The 19692-nt window shown below is 63.4% G+C and overlaps 1 protein-coding gene across 5 annotated transcripts in view; it reads left to right on the top strand.

Annotated features, from left to right (window-relative positions):
- LRP1 (LDL receptor related protein 1) overlaps positions 1–19692 on the top strand; it is an 88851-nt gene that overhangs the window by 54195 nt on the left and 14964 nt on the right. For 3 of the 5 annotated variants that reach the window (XM_040618384.1, XM_040618381.1, XM_040618386.1), the window contains 37 exons: positions 234–416; positions 611–811; positions 899–1144; positions 1429–1626; positions 2124–2328; positions 2493–2657; positions 3014–3258; positions 3581–3712; positions 3830–4057; positions 4301–4475; positions 5036–5130; positions 5353–5502; positions 5747–5887; positions 6332–6463; positions 8071–8202; positions 8455–8589; positions 8676–8805; positions 9379–9505; positions 9782–9933; positions 10105–10229; positions 10500–10871; positions 12122–12311; positions 12717–12921; positions 13109–13301; positions 13732–13857; positions 13955–14083; positions 14543–14662; positions 15340–15453; positions 15907–16056; positions 16354–16488; positions 17020–17136; positions 17374–17502; positions 17975–18097; positions 18528–18668; positions 18753–18940; positions 19194–19377; positions 19602–19687. In XM_040618384.1, coding sequence (XP_040474318.1) covers positions 234–416; positions 611–811; positions 899–1144; positions 1429–1626; positions 2124–2328; positions 2493–2657; positions 3014–3258; positions 3581–3712; positions 3830–4057; positions 4301–4475; positions 5036–5130; positions 5353–5502; positions 5747–5887; positions 6332–6463; positions 8071–8202; positions 8455–8589; positions 8676–8805; positions 9379–9505; positions 9782–9933; positions 10105–10229; positions 10500–10871; positions 12122–12311; positions 12717–12921; positions 13109–13301; positions 13732–13857; positions 13955–14083; positions 14543–14662; positions 15340–15453; positions 15907–16056; positions 16354–16488; positions 17020–17136; positions 17374–17502; positions 17975–18097; positions 18528–18668; positions 18753–18940; positions 19194–19377; positions 19602–19687 — 5999 coding nt within the window. The remainder of the gene's footprint in view (positions 1–233; positions 417–610; positions 812–898; positions 1145–1428; positions 1627–2123; positions 2329–2492; positions 2658–3013; positions 3259–3580; positions 3713–3829; positions 4058–4300; positions 4476–5035; positions 5131–5352; positions 5503–5746; positions 5888–6331; positions 6464–8070; positions 8203–8454; positions 8590–8675; positions 8806–9378; positions 9506–9781; positions 9934–10104; positions 10230–10499; positions 10872–12121; positions 12312–12716; positions 12922–13108; positions 13302–13731; positions 13858–13954; positions 14084–14542; positions 14663–15339; positions 15454–15906; positions 16057–16353; positions 16489–17019; positions 17137–17373; positions 17503–17974; positions 18098–18527; positions 18669–18752; positions 18941–19193; positions 19378–19601; positions 19688–19692) is intronic. The other 2 variants (XM_040618385.1, XM_040618383.1) reach the window with 1 other exon arrangement.

Here is a 19692-nt window from a genome sequence, read left to right as displayed (position 1 = left end):
AGCACCCCCAAGCAGAGCCCCCTCCGCCACCACCACCACCTTTCCAGGCAGGGAATTGTGCAGCCCCCTCTGCGCACCCTGAGTCTCCAAATACCCCTCTCCTGCACCTCTGGGTGCCCCCAGCCCTTTCCCTGGCAGGCTGAGTCCCCAGTCCACCTCCCACCCCCTGACCCCCCCTAGTTCCCAGCTCCTCAGGGCAAAGGCAGTGAGTGGGTGCTTGTGCCCCCCCCCAGCCACGCGCCCACCCGGGGGCTGCCACACGGATGAGTTCCAGTGCCGGCTGGATGGACTCTGCATCCCCATGCGCTGGCGCTGCGACGGCGACACGGACTGCATGGACTCCAGTGACGAGAAGAACTGCGAGGGCGTCACCCATGTCTGTGACCCCAACGTCAAGTTTGGCTGCAAGGACTCAGGTGAGAGCGGGGGAGTGGGGAACTGCTCCCCCTGCCCCCTCTGACCTGGAGAAGGGGCTGGGACCCACCTCGGCTCGGTGGGGATGGGGACAGCGGTGGAGGTACACCAGCTCTGGGGCAGTCAGGACCCCAAGCGCCCGAAATAACATCTCCTGTGTGTCTAATCTGCCCCCTCCTCACTCCCCCCTCGGCAGCCCGCTGCATCAGCAAGGCCTGGGTCTGCGACGGCGACAGTGACTGCGAGGACAACTCGGATGAGGAGAACTGCGAGTCCCTGGTGTGCAAACCTCCCTCCCACACCTGCGCCAACAACACCTCCATCTGCCTCCCCCCCGAGAAGCTCTGTGACGGCTCTGATGACTGCGGGGACGGCTCTGATGAGGGCGAGCTCTGCGGTGAGTGCGGAGCTGGGTGCCAGGACGGCGGGTCTCCCCCGGCCGGCAGCGGGACGAGGACCTGACGAGCGCATCCTCTCTCCACAGACCAGTGCTCCCTGAACAACGGCGGCTGCAGCCATAACTGCACCGTGGCCCCTGGCGAGGGCATTATCTGCTCCTGTCCCCTGGGGATGGAGCTGGGCTCCGACAACAAGACGTGCCAGATCCAAAGCTACTGTGCCAAGCACCTCAAGTGCAGCCAGAAGTGCGAGCAGGACAAGTACAACGTCAAGTGCTCCTGCTACGAGGGCTGGATGCTGGAGCCCGACGGCGAGAGCTGCCGCAGCCTGGGTATGTGCGGGTGGGCTGCAGGGGCTGGCAGCGTCACCCTGGCTGCCTGTGATGTGGGTTGTCCTCCCCCCACTCTCAAAGGTGGCAGCGGCAGAGCAGATGACTGTGCCAGGTCCTGGGGGGGTCTGCCTGCTGGTGGACCCCTCGCTGTCCCCACCTGGCACAAGCAGCCTTTTACGGTGCAGCGGTGTGGGTGGTCCCATAGCTGCTGACCCCAGGAGCCGGTGGCACTGACCCCCTGCCTTGCCCGTGCCCACCTTCTGACCCTGCCCTGCTTTCCCCAGACCCCTTCAAGCCATTCATCATATTCTCCAACCGCCACGAGATCCGCCGCATTGACCTGCACCGGGGTGACTACAGCGTCCTGGTCCCCGGGCTGCGCAACACCATCGCCTTGGACTTCCACCTCAACCAGAGCTCACTGTACTGGACCGATGTGGTGGAGGACAAAATCTACAGGGGAAAGCTGCTTGAGAATGGGGGTGCGTAGCCCCGGGGCTGTGGCGCAAGCTGGCGGGGGCCAGACGGGTGGGGAAGCAGGGTTGTGGTTCGGGGATAGACGCCGGCAATGATGCCTTGGCGATGCCAAGCGACGGTGCAGCTGCCGGAGTCCACAGCCCCCGTAGCGATCTCATTCTGCTCTCCGAAGTCGCTCATTATGAAGGAGTTAATTAGCATTCCCCGCACTCTCCTAATGGCAATTGCAGCCCAGCAGCTGGGAGCACAAAGCCGGGCCCCCTCCCCATCGGTGCTGCAGAGCCACGGGAGGGGGCCCCCACAGCGAGAGCCCGGCGCTGGGTGCTGGGACCAATGGACGTGGGATCCCTTTGGGATTCAGGCTTCGTTTGGGGAAGAAGTGTCCCCCCGCCATTGACTCCAGTCACGCTGGGTGGGAGCTGTTCAGGACTGGGACGCAATGGTGGCAGGTGGGCCAGGGAAGGACCACCAGCCTGAGCCCTCCTGGTGCTGTGACCCACAGCTCTGACCAGTTTCGAGGTGGTGATACAGTACGGGCTGGCCACCCCCGAGGGGCTGGCCGTGGACTGGATCGCTGGCAACATCTACTGGGTGGAGAGCAACCTGGACCAGATCGAGGTGGCCAAGCTGGACGGCACCATGCGAACCACGCTGCTGGCTGGGGACATCGAGCATCCCCGTGCCATTGCCCTGGACCCCCGCTACGGGTAAGGCAGGAGGGTACATGGGTCACCAGGTCACGGTGGCACCCTCGGGATCTTGCAGGGGGACCAGGCAACGAACTCCTGTCTGGGCAGACACCACGCCGCTGATTCAGGAGGCAAAGCCTGCTGTCCCCATGCTGACCGTCCCCACTTGCTGTCCCTCACAGGATCCTCTTCTGGACGGACTGGGATGCCAGCCTGCCCCGCATCGAGGCCGCCTCCATGAGCGGCGCAGGCCGGCGCACCATCCACAAAGAGACGGGCTCGGGGGGCTGGCCCAACGGGCTCACCGTCGACTACCTGGAGAAGCGCATCCTCTGGATTGATGCCAGGTAGGACCAGGACACCCATCATCTCTGCCCCGTGTTTCCCTGGACCCCTGCCCTCCCCATCCCCCCCCAGGTCTGGCTCCTTCCCCCGGCTCCTGGGCGGTTTTGCCGTTTGACTGCTGGGCTGGGCGCAGAGCCTTGCTCTGTGGAGGCTGTTTGCACCTGCAAACATGTTCCAGCCTTCGCGCTGTGTTTACTGCTCTGTGGGCGCTGTCATCCCTGGTGTAAATCAGCAGCCGCCCCTCCGCAGCATTAAGCAGAGCAGAGGTGCTGGCTGCTTACACCCTGTGGGTTAAAGACCCCTGGTACCCCTGGCCCAGCCCTGAGCCGCTCTCACCCCTCGTCCCTGCTGCGCGCAGGTCGGACGCCATCTACTCAGCCCTGTACGATGGGACGGGACACATCGAGGTGCTGCGGGGACACGAGTACCTGTCACATCCCTTCGCTGTCACCCTGTATGGGGGCGAGGTCTACTGGACCGACTGGCGCACCAACACGCTGGCCAAGGCCAACAAGTGGACAGGGCACAATGTGACAGTGGTGCAGAGGACCAACACGCAGCCGTTCGACCTGCAGGTGTATCACCCGTCCCGGCAGCCCCTGGGTGAGGCCTGGGGAAGCGAAGTTGGTGGGATGAGACGGGGGAGCACAGTGGGGAGATGGTGCCGGCGCTTAGCGCGTACCTACACCCACTTGGAGCATCGTGTGGGAGCCGCTCCCACCGCCGTGGCTGCCCCTTCCCACCCCCTGCTGAGCCAGAGGCTCCGCGGTGGCCCTGGCCACCCAGCAAAGAGGTGTCCTGGGGTGACGAGGCTGATGGGTCGGAGCTCCTCAAGGGGCGGGCAAGGTCTGGGAGGTCCGCAGCTCTCTGGGGCTTCTGGTGTCCCCTGCGACAGGGGCGTTGCTGAGTCTTGTCACTTTTGCAGCTCCTAATCCCTGTGAAGCCAATGGGGGCAAAGGGCCATGTTCCCACCTCTGCCTCATCAACTACAACCGCACGTTGTCCTGTGCCTGCCCCCACCTCATGAAGCTGGACAAGGACAACACGACCTGCTATGGTAGGGGTCTGCCCAGGTCATCCCACCCTGGGGTGGGGAGGATGCGCGGGTGCTTCGGAGCCGGCTCTGCAGACCAGGCAGAGGTCCCACAGCTGCCCCTCTTGTCTTTCTCCCCAGAGTTTAAGAAGTTCCTGCTGTACGCGCGGCAGATGGAGATCCGGGGCGTGGACATTGACAACCCCTACTACAACTACATCATCTCCTTCACGGTGCCCGACATTGACAATGTCACGGTGGTGGACTACGACGCCCTGGAGCAGCGCATTTACTGGTCTGATGTGCGCACCCAGACCATCAAGAGAGCCTTCATCAATGGCACTGGGGTGGAGACCGTCGTCTCTGCAGGTGGGTGTGGAGGAGCATCGCCCCACATGGCTGTTCCCATCAGGTCACGGAGTGGGTCAAGAGCGGTTCCAAAGAACGTTTATCAGTATGGTGATAAGCACTTTATATATAAAAATAAATGTGTATATATATATATATATAAAAAATATATATATAACTAGAGGCTTTCCTTCCTCTTCCTCTGAGCATCATCCCAGCCCCATTCTCTCAACTAACGAGTCTCCCTTCTCCGTTCCCTTCCAGACCTGCCCAACGCTCACGGCCTCTCTGTGGATTGGGTTTCCAGAAACCTCTTCTGGACCAGCTACGACGCCAACAAGAAGCAGATCAACGTGGCGCGGCTGGACGGCTCCTTCAAGAACGCCGTGATCCAAGGGCTGGACAAGCCTCACTGCCTGGTGGTTCACCCCCTCCACGGGTAAGTCTGTGGCGGCACGCGGTGCCAGCGGGGCCGGGGTCAGGCCAGGAGCGTCGAGGGAGGAGAAGGTGCACGTGCAGGCACGCGTGCCTGCGTGCGTGACGGTGATGGAGCACGTGCGCGGTGGAGGAGAGAACAGGTTGCTCTCCCAATGTGTCAGCGCGCGTAGGAGGTGTGTGAGAGGCGATGGGGCCTCAGCTCGGGAGGTGTGTGTGTCTGCCGGCGCGTGCAGAGCAGCAAGCTGTGTTTCCGCGCGCGCACGCGTGCACGTGAAGGAGAGCAGGCTGCAGACGAGCGGACGGCTCTGAGCGCGGGCCGGCCCCGGTGTGCACAGGGCTTTGCTGGGCAGGGCTGCACGAGTGCTTGCAAACACCAGACCCCCTCGCGGGTGCCAGCGGTGGGGGCGAGGAGGCCGGCGGGCTGCCTGGGCAGTGCAGCAAGAGGGGCCAGCATGGGGCTGGGGGGGCTGGCGGAGCCCAGGGGGGCTGGGGGGGCAGCCTGCGGGCCACCTCCATGGGGCTGTTGGAGCCACTGTGCTCAGCGTCCCCTTACTGGTGCAGGAAGCTGTACTGGACAGATGGGGACAACATCAGTGTGGCCAACATGGACGGCAGCAACCGCACTCTCCTCTTCACCGGCCAGAAAGGGCCTGTTGGTACGGACACCCCCCCCCCGCGCCCCCAGTACCACCCGGCCTTGCTGGCCCTCAGAGCCTCAGGCCCCCTCTGACAGCCCTGCCTCCCTGGGGGGCTGGTGGGTGGCTTGTGCTGGGTCACCCTGACCTCGTGTGCCCGTCACCCCGTCTGCCGGTCCCATCCCACCTCCCAGGCGGTGACGGTCCCCGCGTGCTCCTCAGTGACGGTCCCTTGCTTTCCAGGCTTGGCCATCGACTACCCAGAGAGCAAGCTGTACTGGATCAGCTCCGGCAACGGCACCATCAACAGATGCAACCTGGACGGCAGCAACTTGGAGGTGATCGAGTCCGTGAAGGGTCAGCTGAGCAAGGCGACCGCCCTGGCCATCATGGGTGAGAGCTGGCAGGGTGATGGGGGCTCCGTGAAGCCCTTTCCCTTTCTCCCGGCCCTGCCCAAACACAGACTGCTCCTTGCCACCCCCAGCAGCTGTGGAGGGGGTGCTTCTCCACCAAAGGCTGAGCTCAGACTCCTTTTTCCAGGCCATCGCGTGTAAATCTGTGTGGAGCCACCGCTCTTTGCTGCTGGGGCGGGAGGGGAGGGGGAAAGCTGCTGCATGTTCCTGCCTTCTCCTCCCAGGCAACAAGCTGTGGTGGGCTGACCAGGCCTCCGAGAGGATGGGCACCTGCAACAAGGAGGACGGGTCGGAGGTGACAGTGCTACGCAACAGCACCACGCTGGTGATGCACATGAAGGTGTACGACGAGAGCATCCAGCAAGGTGAGCGCGTGGCCCGGGGCCACAGACCCTGCAGGGCCAAACGGTGGCTCCGCCACAGTGCCAGTGGGGCCAGCGGCTGGCCCATGGTGGCCGGTTGGCCGGCTGACCCCATCCTTTCTTGCTGGCCCAAGCCTGGCCCTCGCCCTCACACCAGGCTCCTGCCAGCTGGTGCAGAGCGTGGCATCTTGTGTGGCTGCCCTGAGCGGCGCTGGCCCCGCTGCCGCCGCCTCTCCCCCGGCAGCCGCATCCCCAGTGGCTCTGCCCTGGCCCCCAGCTGCCCCACGGCTCTGCCCTGGCCCCGGCTGCCCCACGGCTCTGCCCTGGCCCCGGCTGCCCCACGGCTCTGCCCTGGCCCCGGCTGCCCCACGGCTCTGCCCTGGCCCCCAGCTGCCCCACGGCTCTGCCCTGGCCCCGGCTGCCCCTCACTCCCTCTTTTCTCTGCAGCAACCGGGACCAACCCCTGCAGCCTGAACAACGGTGACTGCTCACAGCTCTGTCTCCCCACCTCCGAGACCTCCCGGTCCTGCATGTGCACCGCGGGCTACAGCCTGAAGAGCGGGCAGCAGTCCTGCGAAGGTGAGTGTGCCTGTCCCGGTCCCCTCACCCCTGTTACCCCTCAGCCTTCCCCAGCCGTGTGTGCTGCATACTGCAGCTCTGCCTGCATTGCGTGGTGCCGCGCGGCTGAGCAAGGCGTGCGTGCCGGCGTGGTGCTGGTAGCTGCTCGCTCTGGCTGCGTGCAGGCTCCTCCCGACTGCCCTGCACCCAGCAGTGCTGCGGAGGGATGCTGAGGGTCAGAGGGATGCTGGGGGGCTCAGAAGACGCTGTGAGCTTGGGCCGCAGCGAGACCCTCACATGGGCTGTCCCCGTGAGGGGCTGGCAGCAATGAGTGCGGGGGCAACGCGCGGGCACCGAGCCCTGAGTTTAGCGGGAGGAGGTGAACAGGACTGCACGGTGGGAGCCCTCAAGGAAGAGGTGAAACCCTTGGTGTCGGCAGGAGAACCGGGTCGCTGACACCGCAATCACCGGGAACGGGGCTGGGCAGCATTTGCCCTGCAGATCCCTAGTCCTGGTTTGCCACCATCTCCCTTGGGAGGGAAGAGCCCCCCCCTGCTCCCCGGTCACTGCCAGGGCCTCTGAAAGGCTGTTTGTGTGCAAAATGTTCTTGGTGGTTTTGGAGGGGGCTGGCAGAGCTGCTGCACCATCTGGGTCAGGGCAGGGACTGAATAACAAGCGCTGCCCTGACCCAGATGCAGCGCAGAGGCTTTGCCAGCACTCGGGAGCGGAGGTGGCTCTGGAAAGGGGCCTTGCTCGTGCCTCCCCTGCGCTGCTGTGGGTCAGGGCCCCCTGAGCAGGTCAGATGTTGGATCTGGGGCTCGCAGCCTCCAGGGAGGTCTGGGCAGGGCCAGCCGGAGCGCAGCCCCTCCGCAGAGCAGAGCCGGGAAGGGCTTTGTGGCTGTTGGTGGGTTCCTGCCCCAGCCATCAAAAACATCATCCCTGACTGTGTCCGTGCTGGGTTTGGAGCGGGTTCTTCCCTGCCCTCTTTCCACGAGGTTCGCCATTCCTTCCCCTAGCCGGTGTGGCAGCGAAAGCCATCCCGTCCCGCTCACCGAGAAGTTTGCTCCTTATGTTCAGCCCAGTTAGTCCTGCCTCGCATGGGGACCCAAGTGAAGCAGGGGCATCCCTCCCTCCGTGAGAAACCGCGGTGCTGCGTAGCCTTTGCAGCGTACCAGGCACGTGCTGCCCACGCAAGCATGTCACCCCCTGGCCACAAGCAATATCAGGCACTCGGTGTCCGGCAGGACTGCCTCCCCTGCCACCTCCCCAGCTGCCTGCGGAGCTGCCGCTTGCGCTGCCAGCCCACGTCTCACATGCGTCAGCCTCGGGGTGGGCGTAGGAGCTGCCTGTGCAGAGATGCTTCAGGCAGCCGCAGAGCCTGCCGGCAGGTCCAGCCAACTCAGTTCAGCCCTGCCCTGCCTGCTCCTCTGCTGTCCTGGACCATCTGTCTAGGCCAGAGACTTGTGGTGCTGCTGTCACGGCAGGGTCGAGCCCTCCCACCAGCCCCGCCAGGCTTGTACTCCTCCACGGAGCTGCTGTTGCAGTTTTCCGTGAGTTGTGGTTCTCTGTTGAAGGGACAGTGTGTGGTTTGTGTGACGCATCTGACTGCCCCCGCATCTGTGTCGCAGGTGTCGGCTCCTTCCTCCTGTATTCGGTCCATGAGGGGATCCGTGGCATTCCCCTGGACCCCAACGACAAGTCAGATGCTCTCGTGCCCGTATCGGGGACCTCCCTGGCCGTGGGGATCGACTTCCATGCAGGTGATGTGGGGGCTGGGAGCAGGACAGCAGGGCCAGAGAGGTCACAGAGGGGGAATGCGAGCGGGACCATCACTGGACCCTCCTCTGGCGCTGCTCTGCTGTAGAGCATCTCCCCTTGGCAGCTCCGGGCGAGGGAGGGTTTCGGGTCCCCGCGCCAGGGCCCTGGGGGGCGGCTCAGCCCGGGTCTGTGCCACCCTTGGGGTGACTTGGAGGTGGTCGCTGACACCTGCTCTCCTGCCTGGCCCCTCTCAGAGAACGACACGATTTACTGGGTGGACATGGGTCTGAGCACCATTAGCCGAGCCAAGCGGGACCAGACGTGGCGGGAGGATGTGGTCACCAATGGCATTGGCCGCGTGGAGGGCATCGCCGTGGACTGGATTGCTGGTGAGACGGGGCTCCGGAGCAGGGAGGAGCGGGTGGGTAGCAGGAGAGCGGGGCTCGGGTGGGTGTTCACCATCCCCTCTCTGCAGGAAACATCTACTGGACGGACCAAGGTTTTGACGTCATCGAGGTGGCCAGGCTGAACGGGTCCTTCCGCTACGTGGTCATCTCGCAGGGGCTGGACAAGCCACGGGCCATCACGGTCCATCCGGAGAAGGGGTGAGACACCGCACAAAGCTGCCCAGGGACGGGGTGGGCACACAGCAGAGACCCCTGGCACCCTCCCAGCAGAACCGTGCAGTTTGCACGCAGTGGAGAAGAACTTGTAGGTCTCCTGGCACACCAAGGGACCAGCCCCTGGTGTCCAAAGCAGTTGGGTTTAACACGGTTTCACTGATGGGCTGAGCTTCCTGGGAGCTCCCTGTGACTTTGTGAGTGCCAACACCTCAGGACATCCAAGTGGAGTCCGCCCAGACCGGCTCCAGCTTTGGATGGAGCCACAGGGAGAGAAGAGTGGTTTGGGTCCAGGAGGGATGGACACCTTATGTCCCTGGCACACAGGCTGGTCTCGGGGCTGCATCCATCTGCAGCGGAGCACCCCTTTCCCCAGCTGCAGCACGGTCTGCAAGCACGCAGCGGCCAGGAGGCTGGCAGGTCACCGGGGGACTGGACTGGGGCCCCAGTGTAAAGGGATGAGGGAGCGAGGGTTTTTTTCTCTGCTCCGATGGCCAAAATGCCCAAGGATGCTGCTTCTGGCCAGCCCCGTGGTCACGTCCCCGCTGTCCCCTGCAGGTACCTGTTCTGGACGGAGTGGGGGCAGTACCCCCGCATCGAACGGTCGCGCCTGGACGGGACCGAGCGGATGGTGCTGGTGAACGTCAGCATCAGTTGGCCCAATGGGATCTCCGTCGACTACGAGGTACAGCCACCAGCTGGGGGATGGTGCCGCGCTGGGGCCTGGCAGGGAACGTGTGCCGGTCCCAAGGGTCCCTGCAGCCGTGACCCTCCCGGTGGGGCCGCCGGGGACATGGCTCGCTCCCCAGAGCCCCCCTCTGTGCAGGGAGGGTTGTCCAGGGTGGTCATCCTGTGAACCCTGGGACCTTCTGCCGGACACGGTGGGAGGTGCAGAGGGTGCCTTGGTGCCAGCCCGGCGCGTTGCTCCCTGGCTGACTGGGATGCTTTCTCATCCCCTCAGGATGGGAAGCTTTACTGGTGCGATGCCCGGACAGACAAGATTGAACGGATCGACCTGGAGACGGGTGAAAACCGAGAGGTTGTCCTGTCCAGCAACAACATGGACATGTTCTCAGTGTCAGTCTTCGAGGAGTACATTTACTGGAGTGACAGGTACAGTGCCCGAGGGGTCCGGTGCTGCTGGGGTGCCCCGGGCATCGGTGGTGTGGGAGGGTGGGGGGAGCTGGTGGGTGCTGTGGGGAAGGTGGCGGAGGTGGGTCCTGCCGCAGGGTGCTGCTGGGGTGGGCCCCCCGTCAGTTCCTGAGTGTCTCTGTCCTTTCTTAGGACTCACGCGAATGGCTCCATCAAAAGAGGCAACAAGGACAACGCCACCGAGTCGGTGTCCCTGCGGACGGGGATCGGCGTGCAGCTCAAGGACATCAAAGTCTTCAACCGGGCCAGGCAGAAGGGTGCGCGCAGGAGCGGGGTGTCAGCCCCTCGCGCCGTGCTGCCGAGCACCCACAGCCACCCGCGCTGGGCTCCCGCAGCAGGCAGGGGCAGGAGGGGGATGGAAACAACTGGGCCACTGTGTCCTCGTCAAAGAACCGTGCCGTGCCCTGGGCTGAGCCCGTTTCTTTTCCAGCTTCCTCTGGGAGTGGGGAGGGGTGAAAAGCAGCCGAGCGGCAGCATCCTTCCGCACAGAGCCCAGTCCCTCCAGCAATCCCCCCTTTCCTCCTCAGGCACCAACATCTGCGCCCAGAGCAACGGGGGCTGCCAGCAGCTCTGCCTGTTCCGGGGCAACGGGCAGAGGACGTGCGCCTGCGCCCACGGCATGCTGTCTGAGGACGGGGTGAGCTGCCGGGACTACGATGGCTACCTGCTGTATTCAGAGCGCACCATCCTCAAGAGCATCCACCTGTCCGACGAGAACAACCTCAATGCACCCATCAAGCCCTTCGAGGATGCGGAGCACATGAAGAATGTCATTGCCCTGGCCTTCGACTACCGCTACGGCTCCAAGGGCAGCAACCGCATATTCTACAGCGACATCCACTTTGGCAACATCCAGCAGATCAATGACGACGGCACGGGGCGCAAGACCATTGTGGAGAGTGAGTGTCGCAGGGTTTCCCCCCTGTGCTTCTGCCCTCAGACCCCTCTTCTCTGTTCTCCACCACCACCTCTCCCTGACCGCCCTCCTTCCTCACCCAAGGGCTTTTATTCCTTTTCTCGATCAACATTTTTGGGTGTTTTCGAGAGGCGTTTTGAGTGGCAGCTGTGAAGGGTTCAGCTGTGAGCTTTCCGTTGGAGCCTCTGCAAGAGGCAGCAGCCTGTGGTAGAGGACGCAAGTGTCAGGAGCGGGCTGCAGAGCTCGTCCTGGCAAGGAGAGCGTATCACGAGGCTCAGGCGTGCACATGGGTATGCATTGCTCTAGAAACAAGGCACTGCAGCAAACTTGGGATCTGCTCTCTGTTTGCATTTGACTTCCAAGACAGACCCGTTGAGCCTGAGCAAACCTTGCTGCTCCGCGCCCCGTCTGCACCTCCAGCCCTCGGTTTGCACTCGTCGGGTTTATTGGCTCCTGCAGCAGCTGAGAAGTCTGTTGCTCTGCGTCACTGGGGAGCACCTCCAGCAAGGGTTATAGATGTGCTCGCTAATGAGTGTATTTACATTTGGCACTTGGGGTAGCTGTTATCACTGAGATCAGGACAGCAGGGCCCATCTCTCATAGCCGGTTCATTAAACCTTTTGCTGATCGTTAACGAGGGAGGAAGGACGGGTGTACAGTTTGAGTTCCTGGCCTGGGAGCTGGAGGGAAGGTCTCCTGGTCAGCCACAAGTCTTCAACTTGTCACTTTGTGCCTCTGGGCTTCAGCTCTCCCCTGGCAGAGGGAGACCCTTCCCCTCCCAGCGCCGCTGCTGTGGGGGTGGGGGACCCAGAGCGAGGTCCAGCCAGCACAGGGGAGGGGATGAGCATGAGCTTGAAAGCCAAGTTCCAGTCCTTGTTTCATCGTAGGTGAGCATCACTCAGCCTTACTGCAGGGAAGTGTCGTTACCTGGTGGGTGGCAGAGGTCTGCCCAGGAGGCCCCTAAAGTCTCCTGGGGTCTCAGCTCACCTGTCAGCCCCAGCATCAGCTGGGCTCTGCTGAGCCCCCTTAGGTGCTGCTGCGTTGGCGCAGTGTTGGCAAGTGGCTGGGGCTTCTGAGGGATTTTTTGGGGGGTGTAATTAAAAACAATAACTTCAGGCTGCCCAAGAAGCTGTGTCCAAGTGTCACGGTCTGCGCAGGGCGTGCGGAGTGAGCCGGGCAGCCTTGCAGGAGCACAGGCTGGATGTGACCCTTGTCTGTCCTCCACTCCTGCAGATGTGGGCTCGGTGGAGGGGCTGGCGTACCACCGCGGCTGGGACACGCTGTACTGGACAAGCTACACCACCTCCACCATCACCCGCCACACCGTGGACCAGAGCCGCCTGGGGGCTTTCGAGAGGGAGACCGTGATCACCATGTCGGGGGACGATCACCCCCGGGCCTTCGTGCTGGACGAGTGCCAGAAGTGAGTGGCCATCGCTGGTCCAGCCAGCCCGCCTGGGGGTCCCCATGGTTCCAGGGCCAGCATCCAGGCAGACACCTCTCCACTGGGGAGGAAGCACTGGTTCCCAGCACAGAGTACTGGACCCCAGGGAGGAAAGGCGCAGTGCCCTCCCCCCCCCCCCCCCACATCCTTCAGTATCCCAAAGCAAAGACAGAAACCCTGTCCCCTTCTCTGGCCGGCTGGTGTCACGGGGTACCGTGTTTCCCAGCTGGCTGCAGTGGCCTCATTCATCCCCCTCCCACCCCTTTTTATACTGGGACAATGTCCCATCCCATCCCAAAGTCCCCGGAAGCCCCACAGCAGCAGAAGGGTGGGCTGAGCAGAGAGCTGGGGCTGCAAAAGCATCGCATGTCTCTCCCCTTCCAGCCTGATGTTCTGGACCAACTGGAATGAGCAGCACCCCAGCATCATGCGTGCCACCCTCTCTGGTGCCAATGTCCTCATCATCATTGACCAGGACATACGGACACCCAATGGGCTGGCCATTGACCACAAGGCTGAGAAGATCTACTTCTCTGATGCCACGCTGGACAAAATCGAACGCTGTGAATACGATGGCTCCCACCGCCACGTGAGTCGAGACCTGGCTCCAGCAGCGGGGGTGGGGAGCGGCGAGTGTCGAAACGAGGGGGTGGTGCGTTGTCAGAGGAAAGCAGAGCTGTTCTGGGGCGTGGGGGGGGGTGAGCATTTGGGGTGGTGCTGGGGCTGCGTCCCACAGCCAGGTTCTCCCATGCTTGCGGTTTGCCAATGTCCGGCAGGTGATCCTGAAATCGGAGCCCGTGCACCCCTTTGGCCTGGCTGTCTACGGCGATTACATCTTCTGGACGGACTGGGTACGCAGGGCTGTGCAACGAGCCAACAAGTACGTGGGCACCGACATGAAGCTGCTGCGTGTTGACATCCCCCAGCAGCCCATGGGCATCATTGCCGTGGCCAACGACACCGACAGCTGTAAGGATGCTCCCCATCACCCGCAGCCTCAGCACCACAGGCCCCTGCTCCCCTGCCTCTGCCAGACCCCTGCCCCCCGTCTCGGGCAGCTCAGCCCCCTGCCCAACAGCGCTGATCTTCCACCCTGGCCGCAGGCCAGGGGAAGGGGGAACCCACCCCACCATCCTTCCTGGCTGTCGTTGCCCCTTAGGGACCCTTGCGCCACGGCCTGTCCCCAGACCCTGTGCAGGCTGGAGAGAGAGGGTACGCCCCATTTACGCTCTTCCCAGGGCATCTCCTTGGAGACTGGATGCTCCCAACCCCAGGCATCCCCCTCGCCCCGTCTGGAGCCCCTGGGGGGAACCCCTGCTTTTCCTCTCCCCAGCAGGGGGGTCAAGGGGAAGGCACGGCTGAGGCTGTTCCCAGCGTGACTGCTCTCCGTCTCTCCTAGGCGAGCTGTCCCCGTGCAGGGTGAACAACGGCGGCTGTCAGGATCTCTGCCTGCTCACGCCCAAAGGACACGTCAACTGCTCCTGCCGTGGCGAGCGCGTCTTGCAGGAGGATTTCACCTGCAAAGGTGGAGGGGAGGTGGAAGCGGGAGCTGATGGGGATGGGAAGGGGAGGAGAGGCCGGTCTCAGCCTGGCAGAGCTGACGTTCCCCGTGCCCTCCCCAGCCCTGAATTCCACCTGCAACGTGCACGACGAGTTTGAGTGTGGGAATGGCGACTGCATTGACTTCAGTCGGACCTGCGATGGCGTGGTCCACTGCAAGGACAAGTCGGATGAGAAGCAGTCCTACTGCAGTAAGGTTCCTCCTCTTGCTGCTTTGCTCGAACACGCACACGCACCCCCCAGCACACACAGGCACCCTGCTCGAGCCGTCTGCTCTGTTCGGCAAAGGGAGCCGCGACTCCTGGGTGTCTTCTTGTGTCACTTGGGTGTTCGCAGGCAGGCTTTAAGGACTCCCCACCTTTTCCAGTTTTGGGGGGCAGGCTGGAGAGTGGGACACCTTGAGCTGATGCAGTGAGGGCTGCAGCACCCTCCCTCTAACAGCAACCCTCGCTCCTCTGCTGCGAGGGGTCTCTGCTGGGCAAAGACCAAGCTTAACCCTGCGATGCTGCCAGCACAGCACGAGGGAGCCTCCTTCCTAGCCCTGCCTCTGTAGTTTCTTCCCTTGCTGAAGGGTCCCTGAGGAGCTGAGACACACGGGGGTGCCAGCCCTCCCCTCGCGCTCACCTCTTCCTCCTCCTCCTCCCTCGCAGGCAGCCGCAAGTGCAAGAAGGGTTACCTGCACTGCATGAACGGGCGCTGCATCGCCAGCCGCTACTGGTGCAATGGCGTGGATGACTGCGGGGACAACTCAGACGAAGTGCCGTGTAACAGTAAGCAGGCTGTCTGGCTCCCAGCCAGCCCTTGCCAGGGCTCCGTCAGCTGTCTGGGACAGGGACAGAGGCTTCAGGAAGGAGTTACCTTCAGCTTGACAGGATCAGAGCAGAGCTGGGGCTTAACAGGGAGTCAAGGTCTAAATCCTACTTGTGCTGCTTACGCCACAGACTGCTTTGTAAAGCACGCTCCCTGACAGCTGGGAAGGACTCCCGAGCAGAGCCGTGCAGCACCCAGGGCCTCCCGAGAGCCGTGGTTTGGCACCCAGGAGCAACGCAAGGCGATAGCGAGGCGCAGTGTTGCTGTTCCTCACTGCTCCCGTGCTCCTGAGAAAAGGGCACCCAAGGGCAGCATCAGCCTGTCTGCGTGGTTCAGAACCAGCGGGGGAGGTCAGGAGCCTCCCAGAGCCCATCCAGGCCGGCCAGCGGCAGGCCAGCTCGGGAGATGAGCTCAGGCTGCCGGGCAGAGTCCGTGAGCCGGAGGAGGGTCCCGGGCTCCCCTCAGCCAGGAGGGGACAAGAGCTGGGGGTACAGGATCGGGCGGTCCATAGCAGTGCCGGGCAGCGGGTCTACATTCATGCATGCAATTCCACAGCACGACTGGGGGCTGTGGGGTGGCTGTACACACTGGGTCCCCCAGCCGAGCCTGACCCGCTGCGGGGGCTTCCCCCTTGCAGAAACCAGCTGCGCTGCTACCGAGTTTCGCTGCCGAGATGGGAGCTGCATTGGGAATTCGAGCCGCTGTAACCAGTTCATCGATTGCGAGGATGCTTCAGATGAAATGAACTGCAGTGAGTGCCCCAGCTGCTGTCCCGTGTTCCCTGCTGCCTCCCCAGCTCTGCCCCGCTGTAGCTCTGGAGATGCTCCTGCCCTCTGTGTCTGGTGGGCAGGGGCCTGGGCCCCCCCTGCACCTTGTTTCAGTCTTTGGGACTTCTGCTGAACTGGGGAGGGAGAAGGGCCCTGGCTGCCATCCCGCCGGCAGGGGCCAGCCCAGGTTAGCCCACTGGCTGGAAGCAGCCCCAGCCCATCACTGCAGCCCCCCGCGCTGGGCTTGGCACCTCCTGTTTAACGTGGTCCCACACGCAAGGCAGGGTCAGCTCACTGCTGCCTGGGGGGGGGGGGGGGGGGAAGGGCTGTCAGCAGTGGGGTGAGGGCTCGTGCCGCACGATGGGAGCTGGACCGAAGGGCTCTACTGGTGGCAAGCAGCACCCGTCACCCGGGGCTTCTGGTGTGGTTCCTTGCAGCCGCCACGGACTGCAGCAGCTATTTCAAGCTGGGGGTGAAGGGCACCACGTTCCAGAAGTGCGAACACACCTCGCTGTGCTACGCTCCGAGCTGGGTGTGCGATGGAGCAAACGACTGCGGAGACTACTCAGATGAGCGCAACTGCCCGGGTGAGAGCGGGGAGAGGAGAGCAGGGTGGGCCGGGGAGAGCAGGGACATCACGCCGACCCTCGGGCCGGGTGCTCCCCTTGGGGGTCTGTGTGGGCGGCGGACGCTTTGTTTGCGCAGTGGGACCGTCACCCTTTGCCTGCGCAGCTCCTGCACGGAGGGTGCTGCAGGGCGCTGGTTGATGTGCGATCACAGGGGGCTTTGAGGGAGGAATCGGAGCTTCGGAGTGGGGCAGCTGTGGGTTGGGAGGAGGCAGGACATGTCCCTGCCACCACCCTTACGATTCCTTCACAAAGCAGGCGGGAGGAAACCCAAGTGTCCAGCCAATTACTTCGCCTGCCCGAGCGGGAGGTGCATCCCCATGACTTGGACCTGCGACAAGGAGGACGACTGCGAGAATGGAGAAGACGAGACTCACTGCAGTGAGCGGCAGGGTGGGGAGAGCAAGGGACTTGGGGGCAGTAGCGTGGGGTGACAAGCACAGGCGTGCTGGAGGGAAGGCAGGACTCTCTCCTCTCTCTGACATCTCTTTGCCGAGGACCAGACTCCAGATTTCCCCTCCCCCCCCAGTGGTCCTATTCCATGAGCTTGGGCTTTTAACTGTGTCCAATGCACGTGTCCTTGTGCATTTTTTTGCTCAGCACATGCACGAGTGTCCGTGGTCATTTTGAAGGTGGCCAGTTGCGGCTCGCTTGAGTTACGTTTTTAGTTCCAACCTCCTTCAACAAACCCCAAATGGTGCTCAGGAACTGGGGAATCTCCCCAGCCCTCCAGAAGGGTGAATCCCCCACCCGTCCTGCAGCTGCAGTGCCCATCAGCACGGCATGTGGGCACTGCCGCAGTAGCCCCAGCACCACCCTGGGCTCCAGCCCTGGAGGCCAGCTGGCCCAGCCTGGCTGTGCTCTGCTGCCGTGTCCTTCCCCCCCCTCGCCCTAGCTCTGACCCCTCCTCTCCTCCTCTCCCAGACAAGTTCTGCTACCCCGTGCAGTTCGAGTGCAACAACCACCGCTGCATCTCCAAGCTGTGGGTGTGTGATGGGGCAGACGACTGCGGGGATGGCTCTGATGAGGACAGCCGCTGCCGTGAGTCTGCTCCAGCCCCTCTGACCGCTCCCAGGCCCCGCCTGCGGTGCTGCTCCATCTCTGTGTACTCCTGCCTCTGCCCATCTCTTCTCCCACCCTTGCTCTCCTGTGCTGTGGTCCTCGCTGCTCTCCTGCACTCTGTATCTCGGGGCCTCTGAGGTGTGGGGGCACGTAGCCCAGGAGTGCCGGTTTTCCAGCCGTGGGGGTGACCGGCCTTCCTGCTTCTCCCTTCCCCAGGGCTGACCACCTGCAGCACGGGATCCTTCCAGTGCCCAGGCACCTACGTGTGCGTGCCGGAGCGCTGGCTCTGTGATGGAGACAAGGACTGTGCGGACGGAGCTGATGAGACCCTCGCTGCTGGCTGCTGTGAGTCCCCAGGGGGCTGGCTGTGGTGGGGGGCCAGGGCAGGAGAAGAGCAGTGCAGCGCAGGCAGAGCTGCCAGGGGGGCTAGCCCCACTCCCCGGGGTCCCTGTCGGTAGCAGGTGGGATGCCTTGTCCTGGCCGCTTCCCTGCCAGGCTTGCAGGAGGAAGCTGCAGTGCTGTGGTCACAGCAGACCTGGACACGGGGACATTTGGGTGCCTTTCTGTGACTGTGAGGAGAGGAGGAGCATCGTCCCACAGAGCAGTAGCCAAAGGCACCACGTTGCCTGGGTGCTGGTCACAGCCACAGGACAAGGGCACAGACCTGGGCTCAGGCTGGGAGCGAAGGAGTGGGAGTCCCTGCCCCGGCTGGGCTGCGCCTCAGCTCTTGTCCCCAGCACCCCAAGACAAAGGGCTTGGGGAGCAGGCAGGAGAGCACGTGGTCTGGCGAGGGGCTGACAGCGATGCCTCGTTGCAGTGTACAACAACACGTGCGACGAGCGGGAGTTCATGTGCAGAAACCGCCAGTGCATTCCCAAGCACTTTGTCTGCGACCACGACGATGACTGCGGCGACGGCTCAGATGAGTCCCCGGAGTGTGGTGGGTGTCTGCAGGGCCAGCGAGGACAGCAGGGGCTTTATCTCCTGTGGCACAGGCCCTGGCAGCCACGCTGGGTCCTCTGGGCTTTGAGACAAGACCCTGGAAGGGTCTCCGTCGTTCAGGGGTGGTCTGGCCTGAGAGCAGGGGGAGGGGGAGCCAGGAGAGGGGGGGTAGGAGGGTTTGGTGCTGGAGAGCCACAGGAGAGCTCTCCCCGCAGCCCTGCTGCAGGGCATCTGCCCTGGCACAGAGCGGTTTTGGAGAGATCCAAACCCGCCCGTGTGTGCCACCTCCTCGGCCCCTGCAGCGCAGCCCCATCCCCAGGCGCACTGCAGAGGGGTCTGGGCACCCGTGCCATGGCTCCGTGCAGCCCAGCCGCCGCGGTGCCCCCGTTCTGTGGGCTGCACCGCCTGAGCCTGCTGCCCTCCCGCAGAGTACCCCACCTGTGGCCCCCACGAGTTCCGCTGCGCCAACGGCCGCTGCCTCAGCAACAGGCAGTGGGAGTGCGACGGCGAGTTTGACTGCCATGACCACTCGGACGAGGCACCCAAGAACCCACGCTGCACCAGCCCAGGTACCGGCGGAGGCCGCGGCCGGGAGCGGGGCTGCCCGGCTGCCTCACACTGATCACTGCCGCCTCCTCTCCGCCCTGCTGCAGAGAACAAGTGCAACGACTCCTTCTTCCTCTGCAAGAACGGGAAGTGCATCCCGGAGGCACTGCTTTGCGACAACAACAACGACTGCGCCGACGGCTCGGATGAACTCAACTGCTTCATCAACGAGTGTCTCAACAAGAAGCTGAGCGGCTGTTCCCAGGAGTGTGAGGACCTCAAGATTGGATACAAGGTAGGGGCCCACGGGCTTGGAGGATTGGCCGGAGGGATGCTCTCGCGCTCCCTTCCTCCTCCACAGACACTCTTCTGTCCTGCGCCAGCTGGGCAGGGGGTGCACACACAGGCGTTTTTGGCCGTGCTTGTGTGTGCTGCTCTCGTGTCTGCAAGGTGGCTGTGCCTGAGCCCGCTGGTGCCATGGTGATGCCTGTCACGTCCCAGCGTGCGGGCCCTGGATATGTCTAACAGCTCCGGGTTGCCTCCTGCAGTGTAGATGCCATCCCGGGTTCCGGCTGAAGGACGACGGGAAGACGTGCATTGACATCGACGAGTGCTCCACCACCTACCCCTGCAGCCAGAAGTGCATCAACACTCTGGGGAGCTACAAGTGCCTGTGCATAGACGGCTACAAGCTCAAACCTGACAACCCCACCAGCTGTAAAGCTGTCACAGGTGAGAGCCAGGAGCGGACTCGGGGGTCAGGGATGCTCTTCTGGCGACCATGTGATGCTGCTGGCATTGGAGTCGGTCACAGTGCTCCGCAAGGCGAAGTAGCTGCACCCAACTCATGAAGGAGAGCTGGGAAGCAGTGGGGCAGGGAGGGCGGCAGGTCCTCAGGGGATCTGCCCACGTCCCAGCGGTGCTTCCCTGACATGTCTCGTGGTTTCCCCGTGCAGATGAAGAGCCCTTCCTCATCTTTGCCAACCGGTACTACCTGAGGAAGCTCAACCTGGATGGCTCCAACTACATGCTGCTCAAGCAGGTGCG

The sequence above is a fragment of the Falco naumanni genome, chromosome 20, assembly GCF_017639655.2.
Source record: "Falco naumanni isolate bFalNau1 chromosome 20, bFalNau1.pat, whole genome shotgun sequence".
Lineage (NCBI taxonomy): Eukaryota > Metazoa > Chordata > Aves > Falconiformes > Falconidae > Falco > Falco naumanni.
The sequence above is the reverse complement of the archived record's forward strand: the minus strand, read 5'-3'. Positions and strand labels throughout refer to the sequence as shown.